Source organism: Mustela lutreola, chromosome 3 (assembly GCF_030435805.1).
Source record: "Mustela lutreola isolate mMusLut2 chromosome 3, mMusLut2.pri, whole genome shotgun sequence".
Classification (NCBI taxonomy): domain Eukaryota; kingdom Metazoa; phylum Chordata; class Mammalia; order Carnivora; family Mustelidae; genus Mustela; species Mustela lutreola.
The window spans coordinates 29,888,313-29,904,400 of NC_081292.1; the positions used below are offsets into that span (position 1 = coordinate 29,888,313).

At 33.5% G+C, this 16,088-nt stretch overlaps 1 protein-coding gene across 2 annotated transcripts in view; it reads right to left on the reverse strand.

Moving 5' to 3' along the window:
• The window catches only part of EMC2 (ER membrane protein complex subunit 2), a 46,721-nt gene that overhangs the window by 28,496 nt on the left and 2,137 nt on the right, over positions 1 to 16,088 (reverse strand). For both annotated transcript variants that reach the window (XM_059165775.1, XM_059165774.1), the window contains exons 2-5: positions 11,408 to 11,521; positions 10,843 to 10,907; positions 8,141 to 8,226; positions 2,180 to 2,237 (exon numbers count right to left, since the gene is read on the reverse strand). In XM_059165775.1, coding sequence (XP_059021758.1) covers positions 2,180 to 2,237; positions 8,141 to 8,226; positions 10,843 to 10,907; positions 11,408 to 11,521 — 323 coding nt within the window. The remainder of the gene's footprint in view (positions 1 to 2,179; positions 2,238 to 8,140; positions 8,227 to 10,842; positions 10,908 to 11,407; positions 11,522 to 16,088) is intronic.

A 16,088-nucleotide genomic window follows, 5' to 3' on the forward strand; every position in this document is an offset into this window, starting at 1 on the left:
AGAGTCATATGATCTCTTTTATACAACAGGAAGAAGAACTACAGTGTAAAAGTTTGAATTATAACTATCAATGAGGGTGAAACTAGACTTTCCCACCTTTGAGGTAATACTTTACAGTTGCTTTGAAAAAAGAAACTGTGATGTCTACCTTTATGCTTAGCAACACCAATATTCCGGTGGCTCATGACAGATACTTGATAAACATTTACAGAAGGACAGAGACACTAAGAGGACATCAGATAAAGATAATATTTAAGTGAAAGAATAATACATTTCGTAAACCTGAATTTAGTCACCTTGTTTTAAAACGTTTACCTAGCAACTAAGGAACTTAGTTACTACCACTTCATTACATGGTTGATAAATGAAACCATTTGGTTTTTCTTTTAGTCAATCTTAGAGCCACAAAATATGGAAAATATTATAAATAGAAAAATAATTACATATTATCTTAGATCCTGAAAAAGTGAACTAACTTATTAAAAATATCTTCAACTTAAATTGAAACTGAAGTAAAATGTTTGACTCCTAATTCCAAGAGAATAAATCAAAAGCTATTGATTCTTAACCTGGTACCTAAAAAAAAAAAAAAGAAAGAAAGAAAAAAGAAACAGAAACCTTTTTCAGAAACTTGATTTCATATTTTCAATATTTGGCTACATGAAAAATGAATACCTTTGAAATTATAATGAAGTCTTAACAAGTAAGTACATGAAAAGATTCAGGAAAAAAAAATGATTAGGACAGTTAAGATTAAAAAATTACTAAAAACTTTACGATTTTAACTCTTTTATCGGAAATATGTAACTAAACTAACAGAAGCTCTATTTTTTATTTTTTATTTTGTTTTTTTTTTTTTGTAATGAGTAGACCTGCAGCTCTGTCAAAACTTTTCCCTTGCTATTCAAGTATCTACCTCTACCTCACCCACCCTACACCCTCACCACCCCCCCTACCAAAGACCTAGGAAGTTCCCAGAGGACATTTCCCTGGGATGGGATAACATTAAAAGCAAAAATCTAAACCATTTCACCATATATGTATGTATGTATGTATATATATATATATATATATATATATATATATATATAACCACATTATGTAATTTACACAATATTACTTATCAATTGTATCTTAATAAAGTTGAAAACAGACTACCATTTAAGCAACAGATGTTAAGTATTCCAGAGTATCAGAAGGGATAAGTAGAGATCAGCATCTTATAATCCACAATTATACATTAAATGACTTTTTACAAATGTGTATTTTTAATGAAATACCTGCCAAGTAAGAAAAAAACTTTCATGTGTTTGTATTATGTTAATATAACAATATCTCTTTCTATAAAAGAACAAACTCAAACTGGTTTTTGTTTAAAAATTTTAAAAATACGATTTTCTTTTAGTAGGCATATGTGTGCATGGACATAAAAAAAAATAAAAACATTAAAATGCCTGATATGTTATCTAAAATCTAACTTTTCGCTGAGTAAAAGGTAAGTCTGAAGAAGGCCATTATGCAAAAATAGTAAACTAAAATGTTCTCAAAACTAAAAAAAATCTTCAGAGTATTTTTAAGACAAATATTGCTACATAAGTATATTTGGAACAAATAATCTGCCCAAATACTGATGTATTTGTTTAAATCAGGATAAAGTAAAGATGTATCTTATGGGAAACACAATATACATATTTCTTCTTTACACATTTATACATATATGTATATACATATACATGTATATTATAGATACATTTACATGTTCCTATCCAAGTAGAAGGTAGAAAAAAGCAAAATCAAATCAAAACACCTTTATTAATTCCATATACTAACTACTATCATGATTTCTTTCATTTTTCATTGAGAACTAAAATATAACTACCCAAAAAAGTTTTTTTATCATAAACCTCAAAATATTACAAAACTACTGAGCTCTGCTGGTGTTTATTACAAACACATAGAATTATTTCTTTCTAAATTCCCACTAGTTTCTAATAAGATATCCTATGAGTCAAATTTCACTGAAGAGTGTTAGATCTCTTTTAAAAATGTAGCTCAACATAAAGAATTTAAAAAGATAAAACTGGTATCATGTGTATTTTTCCATTATCTTAAAAACTGAATTAATTTCACTTTTTAAACCAAAATTTAAATAATCTTCAGGACAATTCAGTTTACTTACAGTGTTAGTTGGATCTTCTTGTAAAATTCTATCATATAGTTGTATAGCATCATCATATCTATTTAAAATGAAAAAAAAATTCAAGAATCATTACTTCAAATTTTAGTGACAAATAGTAAATACAGAAAAAGATCAAACTGGCAGGACTTTAAATGCATTTACAATTACAATCCAAGTCGCTTCTGATGTTCACGTAACAGTAGATATTTGCTACTGTATCATTTTTTACAAAAAAATTCATGTATAAGGAAGGTATTTATAGAAAAACTTACTTCAAAAATATACTGATTCAAGAATAACAACAAAAAAAAGAGATAAACAAAAATGCACTGATTCTATTTCGCCTAAATACAAAGGTTAAAATTAGCAACACAGATACCTTTGTGGTCCTAAGTATGCCTAGAATTACAGTCAATAAAGCATAAGAACAAGTTTAATTTTAACAAACAAATTCACAAGTAGGGGCGCCTGGGTGGCTCAGTGGGTTAAGCCGCTGCCTTCAGCTCAGGTCATGATCTCAGGGTCCTGGGATCGAGTCTCGCATCGGGCTCTCTGCTCAGCGGGGAGCCTGCTTCCTCCTCTCTCTCTCTCTCTCTCTCTCTGCCTGCCTCTATGCCTACTTGTGATCTCTCTCTGTCAAATAAATAAATAAAATCTTCAAAAAAAAAAAAAATTTTCTTAAAAAAAAAAAAAAATTCACAAGTAAATGACCTGTGATTTAATTTTCCTTTATTGAATACTTATGATAGCTTTTCTTAGTTGAGCTGGTTCAGTTCAATTCATTAAGCACCTGTTAAATATACACCTGCAATACACTCTGCTGGGTTATGATCTTATAAAGGAAATAGTTAACAATTTATCAATGAGAAAAAAAAAAAAACAAGTATTTCAGCATATGTCTAACAAGGCAAAATAAACATTATGCGATGGGGAATGAAGGGAAAGGATATATCAGAAATCACATAAAGAACATCATATACTCTTGTATATTTGGGAATCTTGTTTAGGGTATAAGGAAATAACTGATTCTGAAATTCCTTCCTTATAGATCCATAACCCCAACTCTATTCCAATCAATTTCTCCATTTCTAGACACAGATCTTTAAAGAAAACAAAAACAATGTTCAAAAATTTTCACAGCAATGTTTCTAAAGCTAGAAGCAACAGCTATATTCTTGAGATCTACTCATAAGTTTCCTAAGAGAATTTTTAATTTTATATTTTTCTCTTAATGATATTCAATATATGAATATTCTACATCATAATGACCTTTTAACTGAATACTGCCCCAAGCCTCTTTGTGATTATGATCATGCTAGTAGGTAAGAATATTTTAACTATAGCAGACAACTGAGAAAAATAAAAGCAGACTTAATTTGTAAATGTGTTCATACCATATGAAGGCCAAACAGCATCACTACACACTAAGTCAATCAGAGTTGGGTAGTTCAAAAAATTAGTTTGGACCTCAAATACATGGTAATATAGAAAGTATGTTAGCCTCGAAGAAACCTGCAACTAAATGGGGAAACCTAAAATAAAATCATTTAATATTAATAAAACAAAACAATGAAGTATATAAATAAGGTCAAAATAAATGTTATATAGCAAGGGTTCTCACACGACACAGTACGTGAGAATCCCCTGGGAATCTTTTCCAAGTACATAACCTCTGGCAAACACACTGGGAATAACAGAAGATGGTAGGAAACCATTCATTTCTTTAATATAATAATAACCTGAGTTTTAATAGTTTTCTAGGTTTGGGGACATTTTATTAGAAAACCTACATTCTTTTTATAGTCATTCAGAGAATATACATATAGGGGTACCTGGGTGGCTCAGTCACTTAAGCATCTGCCTTCACCTCAGGTCATGATCTCTGGGTCCTGGGATCAAGCCTTGTGTCAGAATCCCTGCTCAGCAGAATTTGCTTCTCCTTCTCCCTCTGCCCTCTCTCCAGCTTATGCGCTCTCTCTCCCTCAAATAAATAGATAAAATCTTTTAAAAAAAACTATACACGTAAAGCATTAATATCTTATCTTATATTTAAATATTTGTTTTACTGTAACTAAAAAATAGTAAGTTCTATAAAAACTGACTATATGGTTAGTTTTCCTGTGTGTGATCAATCAACTTGACTAGCCATATGGTGTCAAGATTAAATATTATTCCTGGGTTTATCTGAGGATGTTTCCAGGTGAGATTAGCATTTGAATCTGTGGACACAGTGAAACAGCCTTCCCCAACGTGGGTGGACATTACCCAACTCCCTGAGAGTTTGAATAAAACAACTGCAGTGCAGAGAGTTATTCACCCCTTTCTACTGCCTCACTACTTGAGCTGGGACATCTCATCTCATCTTCTCCTGCCCTCCGTCTGGAATTTATACCATCGACTCCCTTGGTTCTCAGGCCTTTGGACTTGGATGCAGACTGAACTATAGCACTAATTCTAGGACTGCTCAGCCCCCATAACTGCTTCATAATAAATCTTTCCCTATATATCCTCCTTCCCTCCTCTCACCCCTATATATGTACAGCAATATCCTCTTAGTTCTGTTTCTTCAGAGAATCCTAATACACTGAAGGTCCTCAAGAATTTACCTCTAGTCAGCAATGTTCTCAAACCTACTTGTCTGTTCTCCTGCAGGGTTTCTTTTAAAAGAAGGATCTGGATTATACCCCTAACAAAGTGATCTCAGTGAAGTGGCAAATAGGCAACTAGCAATTTTTTTTACAATGCCACAGATCACTCTAATTCACACAACTATGCATGAAAATCAATCATTAATGGTCCTGTGTCATGAAGACACATAGTAGTCACTCTTTTGGAAAAAAAACCCAGCAAAACCTTACTGAGTAAAATGACTACATCAGTTTCAATGAAAGAGTAAGGCTTAAAGAATTAGAGTTCGGTAAGTGTCTTAGGACACTTGATTTAAGAATAAATTATTGTTACCATATCAATTGTTTGTATGGTTGGAAGGTGGGTAGAGAGACAGTAACTATTAAAATGTGTGCTTTGAGAACCAGTACCTCTCAAACCTTTACAAGTTAATTTTAAAAATCATTCATCATAGCACTGGGTGCTACATGCAACTAATAAATCACTGAACACTACATCAAAAACTAATGATGTACTTTATGTTGGCTAACTGAATTTAAATAAGTAAAAAACAGAAAAAAAGGAAAAAAACCATTCATTCTGGACTCTGGAATGTGTTTGGCTATTCACACATTTTAAGAATGGTCTAGAAATTTTTTTTTTCCTTCTTTCCTTTCCTTTTCCTTTCCTTCTGTTCTTTGATTCAAATTACTTCCAGCTAACCTAAAATAATATTTTATTTCTTTTTCTTTATGCTTTTCGCTTGCTTACAGAGATGATCCATTGAGATTAAACTGTACATATACACAAACACAATAAACCAAAAGATAAAGAATAAAGGGATTAAGAAAAATTATATCAGTACATTCTCCTTACTAAAAGCTACTATTAACTGAGGTACAAATTAACTCTGTCTTACCTAAAACATCAAAGTAAAACACTGATGAAAGAAACTGAGAAAAATCAAAAGATATTCATGCTCATGGATTGGAAGAATACTGGTAACACTTTCATACTACCTAAAGTAATGTAAAGATTCTGTACAATCCCTATCAAAATTCCAATGGCATTTCCCACAGAACTAGAACAATCCCAAAATTTGCATGGAACCACAAAAAAACCCTAAATATCCAAAGCCATCTGAGCAATAAGAACAAGGCTGGAAACATCACACTTCTTGTTTTCAAACTATTTATCACAATGGTATCGTAATCAAAACATTAAGGTCCTGGCGTAACAACATAAATTAATGTAACATATAAATTAATGTAACAACAGGAAATCCAGAAACAAACCCAAACATACATGGCCAATTAATTTATAAAACAGAAGCTAAAAGTATACAATGGGAGAAGGATAGTTTCCTCAGTTAATGGTGTTGGGAAAACTGGACATGCAAAAAAATAAAAACTGGGCCACCATCTTTATACCACACACAAAAATCAACTCAAGGGCGCCTGGGTGGCTCAGTGGGTTAAGCCGCTGCCTTCGGCTCAGGTCATGATCTCAGGGTCCTGGGATCGAGGCCCGCATCGGGCTCTCTGCTCAGCAAGGAGCCTGCTTCCTCCTCTCTCTCTGCCTGCCTCTCTGCCTGCTTGTGATCTCTCTCTGTCAAATAAATAAATAAAATCTTAAAAAAAAAAAAAAAATCAACTCAAAATGGATTAAAGACATCAACATTAAGACCTGAAATAGTAAAACTCCTAGAAGAAAACATAGGTGGTAAGCTCTCTGATGCTAATCTCAGTGATGATTTTTTAGATTTGACACCAAGAGCAAAAGCTAACAAGAGCAAAAATAAAGAACTGTGACTATATCAAACTAAAAAGCTTCTGTACAACAAAGAAAACATTCAACAAAATGAAAAGACAACCTATGGAATTGGAAAAAATATTTGCAAATCATCTGATAACTGCAAATATTTGCTAAAGGGTAAATATCCAATACACATAAAAGATATCATACAATCAATGGCAATAAATAAATAAAAATCTAAGTAAAAAGAGGCAGAGGAACTTAACAGACACTTCCACGGAAGACATACAGATGGCAAACAGGTACATGAAAAGGTGTGAACATCAGTAATCAACAGGGAAACGAAAATAAAAACCACAAAGAGCTATTACCTCACACATAATAGAATGGCTATTATCAAAAAGACAAGACATAATAAGTGCTGGCAAGGATGCAGAGAAAAGAAAACCCTTGTGCATTGCTGATGGGAGTGTAAATTGGCATAGACACTATGGAGGTCCCTTAAAAAATTCAAAATAGAACGACCATTGGATCCAACATTTCCACTTCTGGGTATTTAACCAAAAGAAACAAAATCACTATCCTGAAAAGGTATTTCCAAGCTCATGTTCATTGCAGCATTATTTGCAGTAACCAATACATGGAAACAACCTAAGTGCCCATTGACAGACAAGCAGATAAAGTAGTCTGATATAATGGAATATTATTCAGCCATAAAAGAGAAAAAAATTCTGTCATTTAAGACAACAACCCTTGAGGGCATATGCTAAATATAATAGAGAAAGACAAATACTACAAGATCTCACTCATATGTGGAAAAGAACATAAACTCATAGATACAGAAAACAGATTAGTGGCTGCCAGAGGTGGGCGACGGAGGTGGGCAAAACAGGTAACAGTGCTCAAAAGGTACAAATTTCTAGTTATAAAGTAAGTCATGGGTACAGCATAGTTACCATAGTTAACAATACTGTGTTGTGTACCTCAAAGTTGCTAAAAGAATAAATCTTAAAAGTTCTCATAAGAATAAAAATTTTAACAACGTATGGTGATGGATGTCAACTAAACTTACTGTGGTAATAATCATTTCACAATATACAGAGATATCAAATCATGTCATATACCTGAAACTAATACAATGTCAATTATATCTCATTTAAAAAAGTAACTTCTATACCTTGAATACCTGAAAGGGTAGCACACATATGTCATTACAAATTCCTAAAACAACCCTGATAAGTTGGTGATATTCTCATTTTGCAGAGGAATAAGGCTAAAAGGCTTAAATAAGTTAAATAATGTGCCAGATAAACAACTAATAAATCCTAGAAAGAGGATATAAAACTAACCCTTACTGCAAAACATGATCCCATTTCACTAGGCCAGAGATAGTAAATGAATTGTGCTCCAATGTCAAATCCTATTTATTGGAAGTAATTGGCAAGATTTATGCTGAGAAGCACTCTGGCACTATTCCGAAGCTCAGTAGCAAAAAGTCTTACACAATTAATGATGTTGTCATGGGGGTAGGAAGACCTATATCTAGACCCCATGTTTGCTATTTTAAATGGGATTATACTGTTTCTAAGATTCAGTTACCTTTCCATGGCTTCAAATCTCATGCCAGTTAGTCTCTTGACTCTGTGACTGCCAGGGAACTGTCTTCTCAACTCCTGAAGACAAAACTGTAAAAATAATTGGTAAAAAAGACTTAAGGAGTAGTGATCACATTACATACACTAAGTGGGTTACAAGGAATGGTCTATATAGTCTTCAGTATATCTTCTTAAATCATTTCATTAGCGTTCTCTAACATGAAGTGAAATTAATTGGTAATGAATAATGGGGTAAAAGAAGAACTCTGAAATTACAATGGGAGCAACAATTAGTTCTCAAGACTGATCATGATATTAACTGGGAAAATAAGCTGATCATGGGATACCCTAATAACTCTTCAGATACTGCCATATTACTCCTCCTTCACAATTGCTCCCATAATGTATTAGGCCCAACTTAAACGTTTATAATTTCCTGACTTTTAGTTTCTATTATCTAAGCATTCTCTTGATAAAAATTAAGCTCTTTGACAGTACTCTCAAGTCCCGCAAATACTATAACACTGTATGCCCTGTTGAAGTCATGTATTAATCAGTAATTTTGTCAGTACACACACCATGATTTGGGGTCATAAAACATAGACACCAAATTTATAGAGTGCCAATCTCCTTTGGGAGATATCCATAATTCACCCATCAACTTCAATAAATAAATATTTTGAGCACCAACCATGTTCTTAGTAACATATGAGGATTTTAAGAGTCTTGGAAGCACTAGAAAGGTTAAGGATTATAAAAATGGTCCATTCTAGTGCCCAAAAGCATAAGTGACAAAAAAAAAAAAAAAAAAAAAAAAAAACCTTCACTAATGAAGATACTATTAATTAGTAATAAAGTTATAACACGATCTTGGAAGTACAGCTTCCAAGTATGTTGCTAAAAATCTGCCACAGTAAGAAAAATATTCAAGTTAGTCAAAACTGAAGATGATGTTTGCTTATTTCTTTGACATCACACGAAACTCATACTGTTTGGTCAATCAAGCCGTGTAGAAATTCTGAACATTTAAAAAAAAAAAAATCTGTGTTACCAAAAAAGCTACCATTTTATTTGATCTCCTGCTTGGGTTATCAGTATTATATAATTTGATTCTCCTACTTTATCAAATGGCATTTGTTTACTTAAAAAATAACTCAGTATTTCCATTAAGATGTGAGCTGCCACCTCTGTGAATATGGAAAAGACTATTTTAGGGCAAAGTTGGTTAAGCGTAACTCTTGATTTCAGCTCAGGTCATGATCTCGGGGTCATGGGATCGAGCCCCAGGTTGGGCTCTACACTGAATATAGAGCATGCTTGAGATTTTCTCTCTCCCTCTCCTTTTAACCTTCCCAGCTTATATAAATAAATAAATAGATAAACAAACAAACAATTTCATAGGTTCTGAAAGTAATCTAAAAGGTTTTACAGATTTTTTTTTTTTTTTAATTACTAGCAACTCCACCAAAATTAGATGTATAGCCAACATAACATAATTACCTTGGGAAAAATCAATGCTAATTCGGATATGCATATGTTCTCCTGCTATTTCTATTTTCTGTTTGCATGTACTTTCTTTTTGATTTAAATGAGGAAGTAATATGAAGTAGTACTTAAGAATTCAGGATTATAAAACAATAGAACAAAAAAACCAACACCTCCAGTTCTTGGTTTATGAAATGAGTATGATAGCATCAAGCCTAAATCAAGGAGTAACTGTGAAGATTAAATAAAGTATGATATAAAGCATTTTTATAAATGGTCTTTCACATGTGTTCAAAAATATAGCTATTATCATTCTTTTATTTTAAAAGTAGTATTAGTATTTTAAGTCATGTTCTGCACGTTGGGATTTTCTAATAATTTAAGAGATATATTTACAACATTGCAAAAGAATATTTAACATTATATATAGATCTTCCACTTATGACACGGTTACATCCCAATAAACCCATGGTAAGTTCAAAATACTGAAAGCCAAAAATGCATTTAATACACCTAATCTACCAAACAGCATAGCTTAGCCTAGCTTCCCTTACACATGATCAGAACACTTATTATAGCCTATAGTTGGGCAAAATCATCTAACACAAAGCCCATTTTATAATAAATTTACTAAATATTGTACTGAAAGTGAAAAACAGAATGGCTGTATAGGTATAGAATGGTAGTAAGTTTATCAGTTGTTTACCCTTGTGATTTTCATGGCTGACTGGGAAGTATAGCCCACTGCCACTGTCCAGCATCATGAGAAAGTATCCTACCACCTATATCATTAGCCTAGGAAAAGACCAAAATTCAAAGTATAGTTTCTACTTGAATGTGTATTACTTTCACGCCATCATAAAGTTGAAAAATAAGTCAAATCATCATGTCAGTGACTCTCTTTGTTATGTCAACAACCCAAAAGATAAACTTGTTTTAAACTATCTGGTTCTTATTTTAAACACTACAATAGCATAATTCACCTCTTAACTAAATAACCTTCACCAACTAATTCAAATTCTTCAATTCCCAAGATTATTAAAAAGATTTAAGAACAATCCCTCTCCCAAAGTACCTGGTTAGTCTCCCCTACTCTTAAGGGTAGCAATGAAAATGACCTATAAGAACATTCAAATATAAGCCATGTACTAAGTCTTAGCTACTTGTAATTCATGTAGCAAATTTAAAATAAAATAAAATAAAATTAGTTTAAATACCTACCAATGCCAAGTCATCTCGACCATAATCTAGAGCTGCAATCATCACTTGCTCATATATGATCCAAACTAGACAAAGAGAAAAAAAACTGCATTTAATGTAAAACCTCCCAACAGAAATTAGATATTCTTCTTGTTTCTGATATCTTAGAGAACATTACTTGCAACTGAAAATTGATTTATTGCATATCTAGGATTAAGAAAGCATCTTTATATGTTTTTAGTAATATAAAATATGTTAATACCTTATAAGGTTAAAAAATTACTATTATTTAATACCATTGCTCTTCTAAAAAATTCTTTATGAAATACATTTTGACCACGTCAGAACTATTGCTATGAACTTTAAAAGAAAAATGCTTATTTGATTGCTTCACTACAACCAGCAATTAGAAGTCCTTCTCAAAATAATGTACCATTAGATATCCTGAGAAGTTTTTTTAAAAGAAGAGACAAATCATAGATTGATATAAACAGCAGGAAAAACATAATAAAAAGGTATCTGAAAAAAAGAAAAAGACCTAAAGACCAAAACAGAACATGAACAGAGCAAGAATAAAAGAACTTACTATCATCCCCAAGCTTAGAAGCATATTCATTAATTAATTCCTCTCCAACTTCCACAATTTGCTCACTGTTTCGTGAGTTTTCTTCTCTCCATTTTCTCATTTTATCTCGCATTTCTGAAAAAATAAAGTGTTATTATATATATTTGATAACTCAAAAAACTGATAATGAAGTTGAAATCGACTTATCAGGTAGAGAAAACAAAGTCACACTAATATAGGTCTTTGGTATGTCAAAATTCATAGAGCAGAAAATCAATTTAATGGGAGCAACAGATCCTTTAGAAGATTAAAAAGACATTAAAACTAATGTTACAAACATAAAAGTGATGAATGGCCTCCTACAAAGATTCTCTAACCCTTTCAGCAGCTATGGATCTTAACTTTTTGAAGTTACAGACAACTCTCTGAACTTGATAAAAGCTAGGGATAATTTTCCCAGGGGAAACACATACATACATACACACACACACACACACACACACACACACAATTATACACAGAAATCTCAAAAATCCAAAGTACTCCTGAAATTCCTACTCACTCCAGAATGTAAAATTTCATCAGGGGATCATATTAGGCTATCGGCACTGAAAGGGAAGTCATTCCAAAACTTCCTTAATACCATTACCAAAGTAGATGTAATGTATAAAGATACACAACCATGCAAGAAAATAAACAGCAAAAGATTCAGAACAAAGGAAATCTTTCAATTCTCTATATAATAATAAATGAAAAGAAAAATGTAGAGGTAAAAAGCGCTAGAAAAAAGAAGAGTCACAAGAACAATTCTGTATATTATAAAGCAAGAGGAAACTGAGGAGTTTTAATGCACAGCATATTGACAACAGTAGGAATAATAATGAGGAAAAAGAAAGAGTACCTAATCCAGTAAACAAAAGATCTTTTTCATATAGTTACAATAGAATGAACTGTCCAATTCACCAATCATATATATGCTTTCTTACTCCTATCTCTGAAATTCCAACATATTTACTTGTCTGAAGTACCAACTTCTTCCTTCTACAGACACAGATATAGAACAGATTTAAACAGTTAAATTGTTGTTGTACAGGAGTTAAGTAAACAATATGCTAAGCCTCTGGAGACTAAGTATAAAAGCACCACAAAGGATTTTCGTTACTTTGATAGACATTATCTGAGCCCCTATAACTCAAAGTCTAAAAAACAAACAAAAAAATAAAAACCCACCAAAAATAGATCCTAAATGGTCTTACAAAATCAAATTAACAGTTAATTCCTTCTACTGACAACTAGAAATCAGCTTGACTTTCACTCTGCACGGAAAATAACCTTGAACTGATTCTTACCAGGCTGAAGAGAAAGTGAACAGATAAAAATAAATAAATATGCTGAGTGAAAGAAGTCAAGCAGAGAGAGTCAAATATCATATGGTTTCACTTATTTGTGGAGCATAACAAATAGCATGAAGGACATGGGGAGTTAGAGAGGAGAAGGGAGTTGGGGGAAGTTGGAAGGGGAGGTGAACCATGAGAGACTATGGACTCTGAAAAACAATCTGAGGGTTTTGAAGGGGCAGGGGGTGGGAGGTTGGGGTACCAGGTGGTGGGTATTAGAGAGGGCACGGATTGCATGGAGCACTGGATGTGGTGCAAAAATAATGAATACTGTTATGCTGAAAATAAAATTTAAAAATAAATAAATAAATAAATAAAAGTAGGTCATTCATACCCCACAGGTTAAGGGCTCAGTCGCACAAAACTGCCCCTACTTTAGATAGCAATCAAAAGTCAGGGCCACCAACATTTCTGACCAATTGGCTATAAAATCTGGGCTTCAGGGAGCCTGGGTGGCTGAGTTGGTTAAGCATCTGCCTTTGGCTCAGGACATGATCTCAGGGTCCTGATCAAGCCCTGCATCAGGCTCTCTGCTCGGCTTTAAGTCAGCTTCCCTCTCTCCCTCTATGATCTCCCTCTCCCTCAAATAAATACATAAAATCTTAAAAAAAAAAAAAAAATAGTCTGGGGTTCTCACAACCCCTCCTCCTTAGGTTTCCAAGAATGCCTCAAGGAACTCAGATAAGTGCTTCACTTATTATCATAGGTTTATTATAAAAAATAAAACTCAGGAATAGCCAAATGGAGAAAGTACATGGGGCAAAGTGAAGGGGGCAAGAGGGAAGGAAGCAGAGGAACTTTCATGCTCTTTAAGCAAGTCCTCCATCCCAGTACCTTGATGTGCTTACCAACCTGGAAGCTCTCCAAACGCCATAGCTTAAGGGGCTTTATGTGGGTTTCATTCCACTGGCATGACTGATTTCCAGATGATCTCCCCTCCCAGGAAGTCAAGGGATAAGACTAAAAAGTTTCAGTCTTGCCTTGGTCTTTTGGATGATGCCCCCAACCTGAAGCAAGCAGCTACCAATAGTTTCATTAGCAGACAAAAATATACCCTTGTTCTAGAAACTCCAAAGGTCTTAAAGGTTCTTGTGCTGGAAACCGAGAAAAAAGATTACATGTAAAAAAATCTGTTCCTGGGGCACCTGGGTGGCTCAGTGGGTTAAAGTCTCTGCCTTTGGCTCAGGTCATGATCCCAGGGTCCTGGGATCGAGCCCCGCATCAGGCTCTCTGCTCAGTAGGGAGCCTGCTTCCTCCTCTCTCTGCCTGTTTCTCTGCCTACTTGTGATCTTTCTCTGTCAAATAAATCAATAAAAATCTTTTAAAAAAAGAAGCTGTTCCTATCAACTCTATCATTCAGGAAATTTCAAGTGTTTTGGAGCTCTGTGACAGGAACTGGGGACAAAAAAACAAATATACACCTCTTATCATATCACAACATATGTTATCTTTAGATCCACAGCATGAGTTCTCAAAACTCAAACTCTAGCCCCTATACCATGGTTCATTTACAGTGTTAAATCCACATTCACTTTCAACCTGGCAGATAATTTTCTTTTAAATATTTATTTATTTATTTGACAGAGAGAGAGAGAGAGAGAATCTTAGAAGGGAGAGGAAGAGGGAGTTAGAGACAGAAACCCAAACGGACTCTGCACTGAGCACAGACGGTGACCCAAGGCTTGATCGCAGGGCCCTGAGATCATATCCAGGAGTGAGACGCTTAATCAACAGGTGCCCCAACCTCACAGATTATTTTAAAAGAGGAATTAGTGCCTCTGGAATATAAATTATTTAGTGTTTTACAGATCTTATCCATTACATTGCCTCCTTTGCCCATATGCTGAACCCAAATTAGGCTAGCAAGGTGCCAACTTATCTCTTACCTTAAAAAAATTACCTTCACAAAACATATACACAAAACATATAAAGTATGAATCTTTAGCTTAGAAATGAAATCTCAGGGTATGTTCCATGAGATTTGAGATCCTGCACTGTTTTGTTTAGCACTGTATGCTCAAGAACTGGAACAGGTAAAGCTAAGTGTGAATGAGATCACCCACAGAAGGCATTTAACCCTTGAATTTTAGACTCTTTGAATTTGATGAAACCTTTGAACCTTCTTTTCCCAGAAATATGTGCATGTTTATGTATACTCAATTTTACATACATTTTCAGGGAATTCAAAGACCACACAAAACTTGTCCCTCCATCAGTCAGAATTCTACTGATCTCAGGTTTAATAACCACCAATAACACATTAAGTAGAGTGCTAAGAAAAGAACCTTTAGAGACACTAAAAATCAAGGAGCAAATGGATATAGAGAACTCACAAAGGAAAGGTCTGAAAAAGAAGAGAAGAGTCATAATATTATATGAAACCAAGGAAAGAAGGTTTCATGGCGTGATCTGCAAAAACAAACATACTGTAGGTGTATAAAAAAACAAACAAACAAACAAACAAACCCCACATCCATTATACCTGACATTAGGTCTCCCTAGAAACTACTCGAATGAGAGGGCATGGAAAACAAATTATGTTTGAAGGACTGAATAAAGTAGAGACAGTAAGTATTTTTTGTAATTATTTTTACAACAAATATTCATTTAGTACCTATTACAGGCCAGGCGTTGTGCTAGACATCATATTTATAACCTGGCCAAATATCCTATTTCTGAGAAACTTGGCTATATACCTTTCTTACAACTCGCCTTCCCACCTCCAACTCCTAAGTAGTAACTTCTTTAATAAACATCATTAATTTTCAACTGGTTGAATAAGTAAACCATATATTCTACTTTTTTGATAGAGCCCAAAAGATTAAAAGAGTGTTAGATTTTCCATATGGGTCTTTTATAAATGTGATAAACTTTCCTATCACAAGAATTATAGTACTTATCGAACAAGTCATTTCCACAACCTTAATTCATGAAACTATTCAATGGAATTCTGAAGGACACAGGTCCAGCTGACATGCCCTCCCAAGAAAGTCTAAACAAATAGTTTAGAGATAGTTATCTCTAAGAGTCCTCTACTACCCTCTAAAATCCTAAAAATTTGTTACTATAAGTTTGTTACTATAAGTCTCTGAAAGAAAAATCTAGAACACTTTTTAAAAGTCCCCTAAAATAGATCTCTGATCCTGAAAAGGTCTGAAACCTTCATTTTACAAATAATCAAACTATATCCGATGAATTAAGTGAGCTACCTAAATCTACCTAAGATGCTATAGAAATTTTTCCAATATGAGAAAAATGGCTTATAATCTTTTTGTGAGAATTTGTTAATGTTTATTATTAATGCC